Below are 13,286 nucleotides of genomic sequence, written 5' to 3'. Positions count from 1 at the left end.
TAGTTGTGGAGGACGTTGCTTCACTGGCACAAGTTGGCACCATCATTGCACTCTTCCCGGGTGAGGCAGATCAGTCGCCGGCTTCTGGACGGCCACTCACTGTGGCTGCTGGCCGCTCAGGCTGGCTGCTGGCTACACATGGTAGCCCATGGCAACCCACTGCCACAGGGGCTGCAGCCTACGCCGTCGCTGGTGACTCACAGCAGCCCAGCTCCAGGTCGAGCTGTTGTTCAGCATGTTAGCTGTGGAGGGCAGTGTCACTGGCCCTCATATGTGGGATCTGAACCGGAGCCTTGTGGCATCCCAAGCCAGTTCTTAACCATCGCGCCACTTGGCCGGCCCAGGAAGATGCTTTTGATGATATATTAGACTTCATTTACCTTAGGTGGGTGGTGGTATCTGTTGAACTAAACTGACAGCAGCTATTATATTCTGAATGCATTTAAATTTTTAATAGATTTTTCTACTTTTTTTCATCCTGATTTACTGTGGACTATGGTGTCATCTGTGCTAATAACACTCATAGAGTTTTTAAATGTTCTTTTTTCTATGGGCTAATAGGATAATGTGTAAATAAAAAGAGTTTATGATTGAATAGATTTGAGTGTTCAGTTAAACAGGTTGCATACTTCAGGACTTCTCAAATCCTTTTATATACTAATGTGCATTGTGCATACCATAATTTTCCCAAACTTATTTGACCTCTGACTTTATTCTCAGACATCTCACACATGGCAATATGTGAGAATATCTAATTCTTGCTTTGGAATATCTAGTTTAGGCTATTTTCTCATTGGTGATTCATTCACTTGCAAAATATATTTTTCCACCTAAACTCAGAGGAGAAAAGGAAGTTGGTTTTTCCTAAGTCTCCTTGCCGTATGTATAATAATTTAGAGCATTATCAATACAAAAAGTTCCCCGTGTTAAAGGGAATTTGTTATGTAACTTTGCAAGTTAATTGTTTAGATCTCAGAAACTTTTCCATAGAAGCTGTTTTATACATATTATTTGAGAGCCTCTGTTCAGTGTGCAGAAACATAGTTCATTTACTATGTAGAATGAATGCCTGAATGAATTATGCAATAAGTAGGACTTGGTACTCTAGCCCAGGAACCAAATAACAAGTACTAACAGGTTTCCTTGAAAAAATTAGCGGTGTGTTCAGAACTCATCTACCTTTCACAGTACTTTTAGTAGGAAGACAGCATTCTCTACTTTCCCACTACAAGAAAAACGAGTCTCTTGCCACAGTGATTTATAAAGAAGGGCTATTACTAACTCAGGGATTTTCTGTGTGTGCGATTTATTTTTTATGAAAACCTTTAAGTTGACTTGTATAAAAGTCTATAAACCAGTGTGTTTCAAAATGCATTTCCAGATAAATAAAACTGTGGTAAGTCCATTTCCTCATTGAGTTAAAGGTACATAAAAATTAAGTCATTTGTTTTTATGTTCATTAGCAACAATATGGTTTAGATAACTCTGGAGGGTACAAACAGCAGCAACTCCGAAATATGGAGAAAGAAGTAAATAGGGGAAGAATGCATCCATCTGAATTTCATAGAAGAAAAGCTGATATGATGGAATCACTGGCTATTGGTATTGATGATGGAAAAACAAAAACTTCTGGTGAGTACTTAAAATCAAAATCATGGCTTTAGTCTTCCATACATCACTGAAGTAATAATCAGAATTACTTGAATTTTGCTTAATTTCCATAATCCACAGTTTATGAAGCTTTAGTTTAGACAATGTGTTCAAATAATTTTTTAAAAAGTGTTGTTTTGAAAGTTCTAAACTATTTTTACAGTAAATAATTCACTTTAAAAAAACTTCACTTTTTTTATTAGTTTCAGGTGTACAAAACAATGTACTATTTAGACATTTACACCCATCACAAAGTGTAACCCCCCCAAAATCAACCACCCCTCTAACATCATATGTAGCTGTTACAATTTCATTGACTCTATTCCCTGTGCTGTACTCAACATCCTGTGACTACATATATATTTAATTATAGTTGACATTCAATATTATTCAGTTTCAGCTTCACTTTTTTATTGTTAAGTTACTTCACATTTGAAAATGAACCGTTTAGAAGTTTTTATTTAGTGCTTATTATGTTTTAGATGAATGCTGTCTAATAGAAATATAAGTGAGCCACAATTTCCCATAGTCACATTAGAAAAAGTAAAAAGGGGGCCGGCCGAGTGGCTCAGTTGGTTAAGAGCTCGCTCACGAACAAGTAAAAAGGACCAGGTAAAATTAATTTTAATATTTAAACCCAGTATGTCCATAATATTATTATTTCAACGTGTAATCAACATTAAAAACTACTATTGAGATATTTCACAGTCTTTGTACATTCTTCAAAGTCCGATGTGTATTTTATACTTTACAGAATACCTCAATGTGGACAAGCCACATTTCAAATGCTCAGTAGCCACATCCATGTAGATAGTGGCTACCATACTGTTCAGAACAGTTTTAGACACTAAGACCTTTATACACCGGGGGTGCCAAAAAAATGCATACAAGTGAACGCTTTGGTTAACGTTGCTCAAGCAGTAGTTCGCTGTCATTAGAAGTGTCTGGACGCTGATGGTAACCACTTTGATCATCTCTTGTATTTGCAGAAGTCAAACGTGACTTGTATTCATCTCTTGTTATCGGTATATATTTTAATACAGTTTTCCTTTCTTAAAATGTGTATACATTTTTGTGGCATCCTCTGTATATACTTCAACAGGGTATCATTTAACAGTCACACATTCCCTTGTGCAATGTTACATTTTTCTGGATGAGGTAATTGTGACTTAGAGAGGCTAAATTACTTTCCCAAGTGAGGTTACTAGCTAGTAATTGGCTCAGCCAGTGTTGACAGTCAGATTTGCCTTGCTGTGACGAATGCCTTTTTTCCTGATGTTTTTAATTTTTTTTAAATATATCTATTAGAGTAGAAAAAAAAAAACTTTTATGGAAACAGCTTTGTTCCCACCACCCAACTTTTTCAAATCTTAATATTTTAAACCTATAAAACCTTTCATATGTATATTAAACCCCTTGTGTATCCCTCCCTGATTCTAACCCCTCCCCCTCCACAAAGGGAACCATTATGTTGAATTTGGTATTTATCAATCTCATATATGTTTTAATATTTTACCATATATGTAAGTTTCCATAAACAATATGTAATAGTTTCTGTTTAAACTACATACCAAGTGTTACACAGTATGTATGCTCTAATTTGATTTGCTCAAATATATTGAATCTTGTAGCTGTACATCATTCATTTTGACTGCTGTTTTCAAGTTGACAGACAATTTAGGTTGTTTCCAGTTTTTCACTCAAATTATGAACAGGTCTCCTTCAAGATTTTCTCTCATATTGCATCCAGAACTGGAAATACAGTATTAAGTAAAAGGACATGTGCATCTTTAACTTTGTTAATGTTATTGTGAAACTGTTTTCCAAAATGGTCATTATCTACCTTTGCATCAGTGTATTTTCACTCACGCTTTGTATGGTGACACTTTTTAATTTTTGCCTTTTAATTTAGTATGAGATGATACATCTCTTCAGTTGCATTTCCCTGATTATTCTTGATTTAGTTTCTTCAGTAAATAACCGATTCCCTTCCTTTGTCCTTTCTCTATTGGATTATTATTTTTTTTCCTTATTAATTTGTGGGAGTCCTATAAGTATTTAGGATTCTAATTCTTTGTTGATTAAATGAGGTGCAAATATCTTCTTCAAGTCTGTAATTTTGCCATAAATTTTGTACATGGTGTCTTTAATTAAACAGTTTTAAATTTGAATATTATCAAATTTCTCAATCTTTCCCTTTATTTGTATCCTAAGCGTCTTGTTTAAGAAACTCCCCCATCTTTGAGATCATAAACATATTCCTTTATATTCCTTTATATTTTCTTTAAATATTTATACTTTGCTTTTCATATCTTGGCTTTAAACCACCTGGAATTTATTTATACATATGTGTGTGTATATGAGAGAGGGAGGAAAAGAGAGAAATAGAAGGTATGGATCAAATATTTTCTCCTTACTTATAACAAAGTTCTTATTGTTTGTGTAGCTCAGTACTGTTTAGTGAATCTGTACTTTTGCCACTATTTGTAATACCCTAAGTCATACATTTTCATATATCCATGGATGGGTCTGTTTCTGAAGGCTGACTTTGTACTTCTTTAAGGGTCTACACGTAAAAAGTTTCGAAGTGGAATAGGCAGTCCCAGCCGATGTGTAATATGATTCATTAGGGTATTCAGAAAGAAAATATTAGAACTTCTGTTTGTTTTTAATTCATGCCATCTTTTAATTTCTATTTGTGCATGTATTTTAAGTTACTGTAGAATATACTATTGTATATAATTTAAAATAAGTATATCTGTAAAAGATTCTAGAACACTGCCCTGTAATATACTATGTCCTTTTGATAAGCTGCCTTGAAATTTAGAAGTGATTGATTTAGTGGCAAAGCAGGATGTGAACTAAGGTTACATCAGTAAAAAGATAAAGATGGAATTGACAGGATTTAGACGTGGCACTTGAAGGACAGATTGATATTAGAAATACATTAGACAGCCATTGGAAGATAATAACTAATCCTTCTAAGTCTTCTAAATCTCTTTTCTACTTTAGGAATTATTGAAGCACTTTATAGGTACTATCAGAATGCTGCCGCAGATGTGAGGCGTGTGTGGCTTTCTACAGCAGTGGATCACTTTCAGTCATCTTTTGGTGACAAAGGTTGGGGCTGTGGTTACAGAAATTTCCAAATGCTACTTTCATCTTTATTACAAAATGATGCTTATGATGACTGCCTGAAAGGTATGTGAAATACAGTACTTTGAACTTGTCATCTGATAAAGTACATACAATATGGAATGAATTGCTATGTAGTAGGCACAATTAATAGCTTTAATGAAGAAGTATTTTGGTGGATATTTGCATCAAAAGCATGAATTCTGGTTGGAGGAAGAGAAACTGATACAGTAGAAGATGTCAGGAATAATTGTTTTAAAAACTGTATTGTAGGTTCCTCTAGAGCAGCGGTTCTCAACCTGTGGGTCGCAACCCCTTTGGGGGTCGAACGACCCTTTCACAGGGGTCGCCTAAGACCATCGGAAAACACATATTTTCCATGGCCTTAGGAACCGAGACACCGCTCCTCTATTCGTCTCCATGCTTCAAGACAAAATTTCATTTATTTGTGATTAGAAATAAATATTTCACAATATATAATTGCATATTGTTTTTGTGATTAATCACTATGCTTTAATTATGTTCAATTTGTAACAATGAAAATACATCCTGCATATCAGATATTTACATTATGATTCATAACAATAGCAAAATTACAGTTATAGAGTAGCAACGAAAATAATTTTATGGTTGGGTGTCACCACAACATGAGGAACTGTATTAAAGGGTCGCGGCATTAGGAAGGTTGAGACCCACTGCTCTAGAGTATATGGTGTTCTGCTAAATGATATTATTTAGCACTTTAGTAACTGTTATGTAACATGCTTGCTTGTATAATTTTAGGTATGTCAGTTCCTTGTATTCCAAAAATTCAGTCTATGATTGAAGATGCATGGAAGGAAGGTTTTGATCCTCAGGGTGCCTCTCAGCTGAATAACAAGTTACAGGGAACAAAGGCCTGGATCGGAGCATGTGAAGTCTATACACTTCTGACCTCCCTAAGGGTAAAGTATGTACCTAAAAAGCCCAGTTAATATGATTGTCATAGCTGGAAGGTTTTATTGTTTTTTTGTTTTGTTTTGTTTTTCTATCAAAATGATAGTTAAAAAATAAAATTTAAGTAGCACTGAAAAGCTTATAATGAAACCTGGCAACTCATACCCTATCTCATGCACCTCTCTATTCTCAAGTCCTTTTTCTAAGAAGCAGCTGTCACTTCCATTGTTTTTAAATAATAAGCTTTCATGGCTTTTGCTTGGTTTATCAGTTTTAGACATTGATTAGTGCATTCCCCTTAGATGTCCCACCTGCTCACCCTCAATCCTCCTAACACGGTTGAATCTTAGTTTTTATGAAGTTCAACTCAGAGTTTCCATCCTGACTGTAAATATTATTCATTGCTGATTTTATTTTCTTTCCTGAAAGTTTAAAAAAATTTTTCCTTGAGTTAAGAATTGCCTTTCCTTTTCCCTTGTGCTATTTGACTACATCGTGGTCTCAACTTATTCCAAACACTCCACTCTCATGTACTCTGAGGCTCTCCTTATTCCTGCACACCTCCTTCTGGAAGCCGACTGTCCTCTGCTCCAGTCTAGATCATTTGCCTTCTAGATCCACAGCTGTAATCGTGTAGCATTTCTTCATTGTTTTCTTGAATTTGAGACTGGATTTTTCCTGGATTCCATGACTTTCTTTATTTTGGATTACTCTCTTTTGCTTGAACACTTCCTTCATTAGCTTCCTAAAAACTTCCATAGAAAATAAATAGGTTATTCACACAGGAATGAAAATCAGGTGGTATCTTACCTTCTCAATAGTAATACTGATTCAGCCATGTTAATGGAAAGTTTGCCTTAAGCTTCATGGCTCTGTATTTCCTTTTATGTTTGTTTCTAAGTAATTTAGCCAGTGTTTTACATCATTTTTACCATATTAATTGATTAGATTCAGAGATAAAAACATAACTTAAATTTTAAATAGAAAACCTAATGTGTCTAATAGCTTTCTCGAATTATTTAAATTGAAAGGAAGTTTTAAGGAAAATTTCCATCTAAAATACCTGATGATGCATCCAGACTTTTTATTGGTACCTGAAATAGTTTAGTTTTTCAACAAAGCCTTTTTATAACTAACCCCTGAATTTGTTTACTAGTTATTTAAATGTCTTCCTTTTGCTCTCTATGAGGTATACTCTAGGGTACTATTCAAATTCTAAATCTAAACATGCAGTCAACTGCTAACCCAAAAGCACTGTTTCTACTTTTTAACAATTTATCCAAAAGTTCATTTCAACATTTAAAATTCAGGAGTAGGCTGGCTGAGTGACTGGTTGGTTAAGAGTTGGCTTGGTAGCGCGAGAGCTCTGAGCAGCAGGGCCCAGGTTCGGATCCCACATGAGGGCCAGTGACACTTGCACCCTCTACAGCTAAGATGGTGAACAACAGCTCGACCTGGAGTTGGGCTGCCATGAGCCGCCAGCAGTGGCATGGGCTGCAGTGGGCTGCTGTGAGCTGCCGTGAGCCTCCAATAGTGGCTGTCCAATAGCCGGCGGATGACTGCCTCACCCAGGAAGAGCGCAGTGTTAATACTAACATGGACCAGTGAAGCGATGTTTTCCACAACTAGACTGAAGAACAAAAGGACCGCAACTTGCCTGTTCCCCTTCCCCTATCCCCCAATGCTGTCCCCTCCCCCAACTCCTCAATAAAACCTTTAAAAATAAAATAAATAAAATTCAGGAGTATTCAGTTTGAAAGTTATCAGTATTAAACTTACTGAGGCTAAAGATAGCAACCATTACAATCTGAATGTATTTGGAGATTTTAGAGCCAAGAGAGAAATAAAGTTTTTAAAAAATAGTGTTTATTCAAGGTTGACTTCCTCTTGAGGAAATAATACTATCAGGCCTGGTGCCAAATAGGAGATAGATGTATAGATGGGGATACATACAGGTTTTTCTATGATTTTTACAGGTATTCTTTTCTTGTCTAGTATTGGAATTTGAAAGAACTGATAGGAAAAATAATCAGGAGATTTTTGATAGATGTTAATGGCTATTGCAGAATTAAAATTAGAGTCAGCTTCTAATTGATTATCAGGTTTAGAGGCTTTAGAATAAAAGCTATGTCTCAGGTTATATGTAGATGGCTTTTAAAAATCAAGTATGATCCTCATTTACTATTCATGCAGATTTTATATGTCAGAAATTATAACTTTTAGATCAGTCATCAACCTTATGAAGTATTTAAATAATGATTTATTCATAAAATGACAGTTTTCCAGATAAATATCAAAATTTGTATTTATTTTCTTTCTTCTTAGAAAAATAATGAGGTAAAATTAGTTCTAAACTAAGAGTTTTTGATTTTGATAGCTCCACTGATGAAAATATTTTTTATAATATGCTCTAAATAATCCATATTATCAATTTTTTATAGGTGTCATATTATTGATTTTCACAAGTCTACTGGTCCTTTAGGTACACACCCTCGCTTATTTGAATGGATATTGAATTATTATTCTTCAGAGAGGGAAGGGAGTCCAAAAGTAGTGTGTACATCTAAACCTCCTATCTATCTTCAGCATCAAGGTTAGTATAACACATAGATAATAAGTTTAACTTATAAGAAAATATCTTTGTAAGACAACTAATTGGCTTTTGCTTTAGGACAGGTTAAGATTCTGATAATGGGGAGGAGGGCAATATTGTGACAATAGTCTGTCTGATTTTCACAGCTACATTTTAATTATAATACATTCCTGGGTAATGAAAGATGATAACCCTGGCATCTCAGGGCCGCCTGGTTCACTTTCTTTATTGTTCATCCTTTACTTTTTTCAGGTTTTTACCCATGTGTCACTTCAGTGAGGCCTTACCTGATTACATTATTTAAAATTTCATCTTATTATCCCAACCCCCCACTACTGGCATTTCTTATCCCGTTTCCTGCTTTATTTTTTGTTTTCTCTAACACAATATGTACTTTACTTATTTTTCTTGTTCATAGAGTATTTCTTCCTATTAGAATATAAGCTCCATGAAAACAGGAATGTTTGTTTTGTTTGTTTCTGTATCAATAACTGCCTGGAATAGTGCCTGTATATACATATTTGATAAATTTTGTTGAATGGATAATTTGGATTGACAAGAAGAAGGAGAAGTAAATATTAGAAATTTCATCATTTAGAAGTACAAGCTATAAAGATTAAGCCCTCTCTATTGAAATTCTAGTATGTATAAGCTTACTTTCTTTTTACTTTTTGGAACCATGAGAATTTTGTTCAATGGAAGGTAAATTTTAAATCCTTTTGTTTGAGGTAATTTGAATAAAAAGGAACAAGGGATTAGGAAAGAAAAACTAAAATATATATGACACAGTAGGAGTAGAATTTTTTGTAATGAAGGCTTTAGAAAACTAAAGTTGAACAGAAGAAAACTGAAGGTTAGGAAGTAGAACTAAACTCTTGTGTTTTAGGAGTGAGAGAGCTCAGATATCTTCATGTCAGAGGAACTGACTGACTGTATTTATGTTCTAAACACACATTTGAGCACACACTATATATACAGAGAGAGTATATAGTGTGTGTGTGTATAGTTAATTATATATGTATGTATAGCTATACATATACATACATGTATATAAAGCTTTTATTTTTTGATAGGTCATAGTCGAACAATTGTTGGAATTGAAGAGAGAAAAAACCGAACATTATGTTTACTAATATTTGATCCCGGATGTCCTTCTCAAGAAATGCAGAAACTATTAAAGCAAGACATGGAGGCTAGCAATCTCAGGCAACTCCGAAAATTTGTGGGAAATTTGAAACATAAACAATACCAGATAGTGACAATACAGGGTGTTCTTACTTCAGAGGAGAAAGTTGTAAGTATCTAAATATTTATTGTGTTATGCTTCATAAACAAATTGAATTTTAGAGTTTGAAATTTTAGTTAAAATCAATATTATCCCTTTGTATCTCCTAACACCTTATTCTGTATCATTAAGTTGGCAAAGATATTTTGTTCTTATGTCATATAATTTCTGGAGTGAATATCTTTAAATTTCAAATGGTCCCTAGCTACTTTCGAATAATTTACTCAGAGCTTCATAAAAATACTCAATTTTATAAAAAATAGTTGAGGATTTTTTAAGTCTCAATTCATTTTACTATTACATTTTTTAAATTAAATTTATTGGAGTGACAGTGGTTAGTAAAATTACATAGGTTTCAAGTGTACAATTCTAGAATACATCATCTATATATCACATTGTGTGCTCCCTACCCAGAGTCAGTTCTTCCATCACCATGCATTGACCCCGTTTTCCCTCTTCTACCATCCCCCTCTTCCCCTTTACCCTCTGGTAACCACTAAACTGTTGTCTGTGTCTCTGAGTTTTTGTTTCTTTGTCTTGTTCCTTTGTTGGTTTCAGTTTTATATCCCACATATGAGTGGTCAGAATTTTTCTGACTTATTACGCTTAGCAAAATTATTTAATTTTTGATGTCAAGTGAATGATGAAAAATGGCAACCATGTGTAACATAAATAATAAGAAAACATAAATCATATTGGTCTTATAATTATTGTGTACGAAATGTGTTTCGTGTGATTTGTGAGGCTCTATGTTATGCATTTGGGCATATTGAATATACACAGTTCTAGAATTTAACTTCAATCCAGTTGCCTCTTTATCCCTTGCAGTTAAGTGATGAATGGCACATTATACAAAAATTTTGAGGAATTGAAAACCCTTCACTTGGTATAAAGAAGCTATGTGATAGCATACCAAGTCTAGAAAGTGTACAATTCTCAGAATTTTAAAGGAAAAAAATGTCCCTATGAGAGTACTTCACATTGATTTGTTTCTCTCTAAAGAGAGAAGAGACAGAGGACTTAAGAGGAGCATTTATGGAGAATAACAGGATCATGGGGGAAAGGACTAAAATTGTTTGAAATGAGAGAGAGAGAGAGAGAGATGGGTAATCTTTTTAGTCTCACAACTTGGGATATAAAGGCAAAGATTGTTTAAAAGGTCATTCAGTTTAGTTATGATGCATTAAAGGTTTTTTTGCAGTGACTTAAATGCCAAAATTTCATTTTCACCCTATTATTAATATGGCTGAATAAAGTTATAGGTTAATCTTAATTATTATAAAATGCAAAGATGCTTGTTCACGAGCATACAGATAACTTTTGAGAGCATGGTTGGCTTAAATATTATAATGGAGTCTAGCAGAACATTTAATTAGCTGTTATCTTTGGTTTTGGAAACTAAGACCTTATTGGTGGTGTTAGAATTCTAAAGATATACATTTGTTACTGTTCCCATTTTTTTTTTCTTTTTTGAGTTATGGACAGTAGCTGTATCTTTAACCATAAGAATCAGAACTTGGCTGACACTGTATAATACTACCAGATAGAGAAGGAATAATAATTATAGTATGATTATAATTGTATTACAGCATGTCTTTGAATAACATCATTTTGTTCAACATCATTTAGTTACAACGTTCATGAGATACTGCAGGAACTTCATTCTTGTTTATATCAATTAGCCTATGATAAAATTGGTTTTGTTATACATCGTTTTGCTTAAAGTCGCAGAACCCATCGTCTAAGTGAGGACTTAACTGTATTAATAAAAGTAACACTTGTATAATGCTGACTTTCTATTAGGTGCTATCCTAAGCACTTCACATATGTTAATTAGTTTAAGCTACACAACTGCCCTATAAGATAGGCACTGTTTTTCCCATTTTTCAGATGAGGATGCCTAGTCTCAGAGAAGTTATATTCTTAAAGCCACACAGCTACTAAGTAAGAGTCAGGATTCCACTTCAGGCAACTTACATCCAGAGCCTTGCCCTATGTTACTTCTTTTGTAAGGATAAAAGGCTCATAGTTTCATGTTTGCTAAGTTTTTGTGTGAACTAGTTCACATTTATTGTTGAAAAGGTAGGATATTATATTTTGAAATATGAAAAAAAAACCTTGCCAGTTTAACATAACATTGTTTTTGCATATTGCTTTAAACCCTTTGTTTTTGTTTTTTTTTTCTTTTTAAGCGTCTGTGTCTTACAATTATCTATCCTTTTTAACAGTTTTATATATACATTGTAGAAGTTCAGCAAGTATTGATATACTGATTTATCTGCAAACCATCAGATAAAAATCTGCAGCTTAAAATAAGGGCAAAGAGTGATTTTACTTTTATTTGTTTTTACAGCTCATTTTTAAAACATCTTTTACCTCCTAAGTGATAATTACAATTTTAATTGTAGGACTTTCAGAACAAATTTTGGATTTTTAAAGTATCCCAAAATGTAGATATTTATAATGACGTTTTATGTTTTGTTCATCATATTTGGACTTTAATTAATTATAATATTTTAATAATTATGCAGCTGTCATTCAAGGAGAGCAATCGGTTTCTCAGAAAAAGTTTTTTTATCCTGGCAACTGTCTTACAATTACCATAAGACATTTATTTCTTCCATATATATTTTTGAGTATCTAGTAATTCTAAACTCTGTTCTGGATGTTGAAGCACTTATTTTACAAAATATCTCCTAAACAAATTCAGTCAAGTAATAAATACAAATCTATTTAATAGCCAGGTTCTTCAGTTCCTTTCACATTTTGATATGTAGTTAAATTACATCACTGCATTCTTTGTTTTCCACTGTGTAACCCTTGTACTCTTAATTTGATTTAACTTTGTTTTAATTTAGCTTGGGGTAATATGCCTTGATTTGCAACTCAAGTTGTAAATAGTACAAACGTTTAAGTTTTTTAAGGCCATAATGAAGAAGATGATTTTCTTAAAGGTTCTGTCATAGCTCGCTCTCTCTCTCTCTCTCTCTCTCTCTCTCTCTCTCTCTCTCTCTCTCTCTCTCNTCTCTCTCTCTCTCTCTCTCTCTCTCTCTCTCTCTCTCTCTCTCTCTCTCTCTCCTCCCCTCTCTCTCTTTCTTTCTCTATTTATCCTTTGCTCTCTTTTTCCCTGTCTTTCTCTCTCTGACTTTAAGCCAGCATTTTTACTTTTGACTCATTATTCCATAAAAAGTGAAATTTTCTTTTTACTCTTTCTGTTTTGTCTTTTATCTGGAATTTTACTTAATTTATTTATGGCTTGGCTTTAAAAATGTTTATTTCTAATTTCCTAAATTCAAAGTTGTGATTTTACTTAAGGAATTTTCATTATCTTGAAAATTTTCCAGATTTTATCTTCTAATATTAGAATGACAATTAATAAGTGCTCTAGTTAATTGATTTCTTGCTTACAATTAACGATTTTTTAAAAATTCCTTTTCAAGGCCAGGAGACAAGCCTCTCAAGTCTTTACAGCTGAGAAGATCCCTTGAAGAATTAAGCGTTTCAGTGATTGTGGAATTTTATTTTCCAAATTCTGATATTAAACTCCTTAATACAGCTTATGAATCTGTGAACTCTCTAAACACTCAACTTTTAGTTTCTAAAATGCCTAAATTATACCTTTAGTGCTTCATTATTTAGTAGTTATTTCAATAAAATAATCTTATTTCATTGTGAGTTTTGTATTTT

General features: G+C 33.6%; 1 protein-coding gene across 2 annotated transcripts in view; it reads left to right on the top strand.

The window, feature by feature from the left end:
• Positions 1–13,274, top strand: part of ZUP1 (zinc finger containing ubiquitin peptidase 1) — a 27,455-nt gene extending 14,181 nt beyond the window's left edge. For both annotated transcript variants that reach the window (XM_019668282.1, XM_019668283.1), the window contains exons 5-10: positions 1,464–1,632; positions 4,663–4,851; positions 5,569–5,734; positions 8,163–8,314; positions 9,388–9,608; positions 13,040–13,274. In XM_019668282.1, the coding sequence (XP_019523827.1) occupies positions 1,464–1,632; positions 4,663–4,851; positions 5,569–5,734; positions 8,163–8,314; positions 9,388–9,608; positions 13,040–13,087 (945 nt within the window). In that variant the 3' untranslated portion in view covers positions 13,088–13,274. The remainder of the gene's footprint in view (positions 1–1,463; positions 1,633–4,662; positions 4,852–5,568; positions 5,735–8,162; positions 8,315–9,387; positions 9,609–13,039) is intronic.
• Positions 13,275–13,286: the final 12 nt, after the last annotated feature.

This window comes from Hipposideros armiger, unplaced genomic scaffold, assembly GCF_001890085.2.
Source record: "Hipposideros armiger isolate ML-2016 unplaced genomic scaffold, ASM189008v1 scaffold_523, whole genome shotgun sequence".
Classification (NCBI taxonomy): Eukaryota; Metazoa; Chordata; class Mammalia; order Chiroptera; family Hipposideridae; genus Hipposideros; species Hipposideros armiger.
Note: the sequence above shows the minus strand (reverse complement) of the source record. Positions and strands in the feature narration are given on the sequence as shown.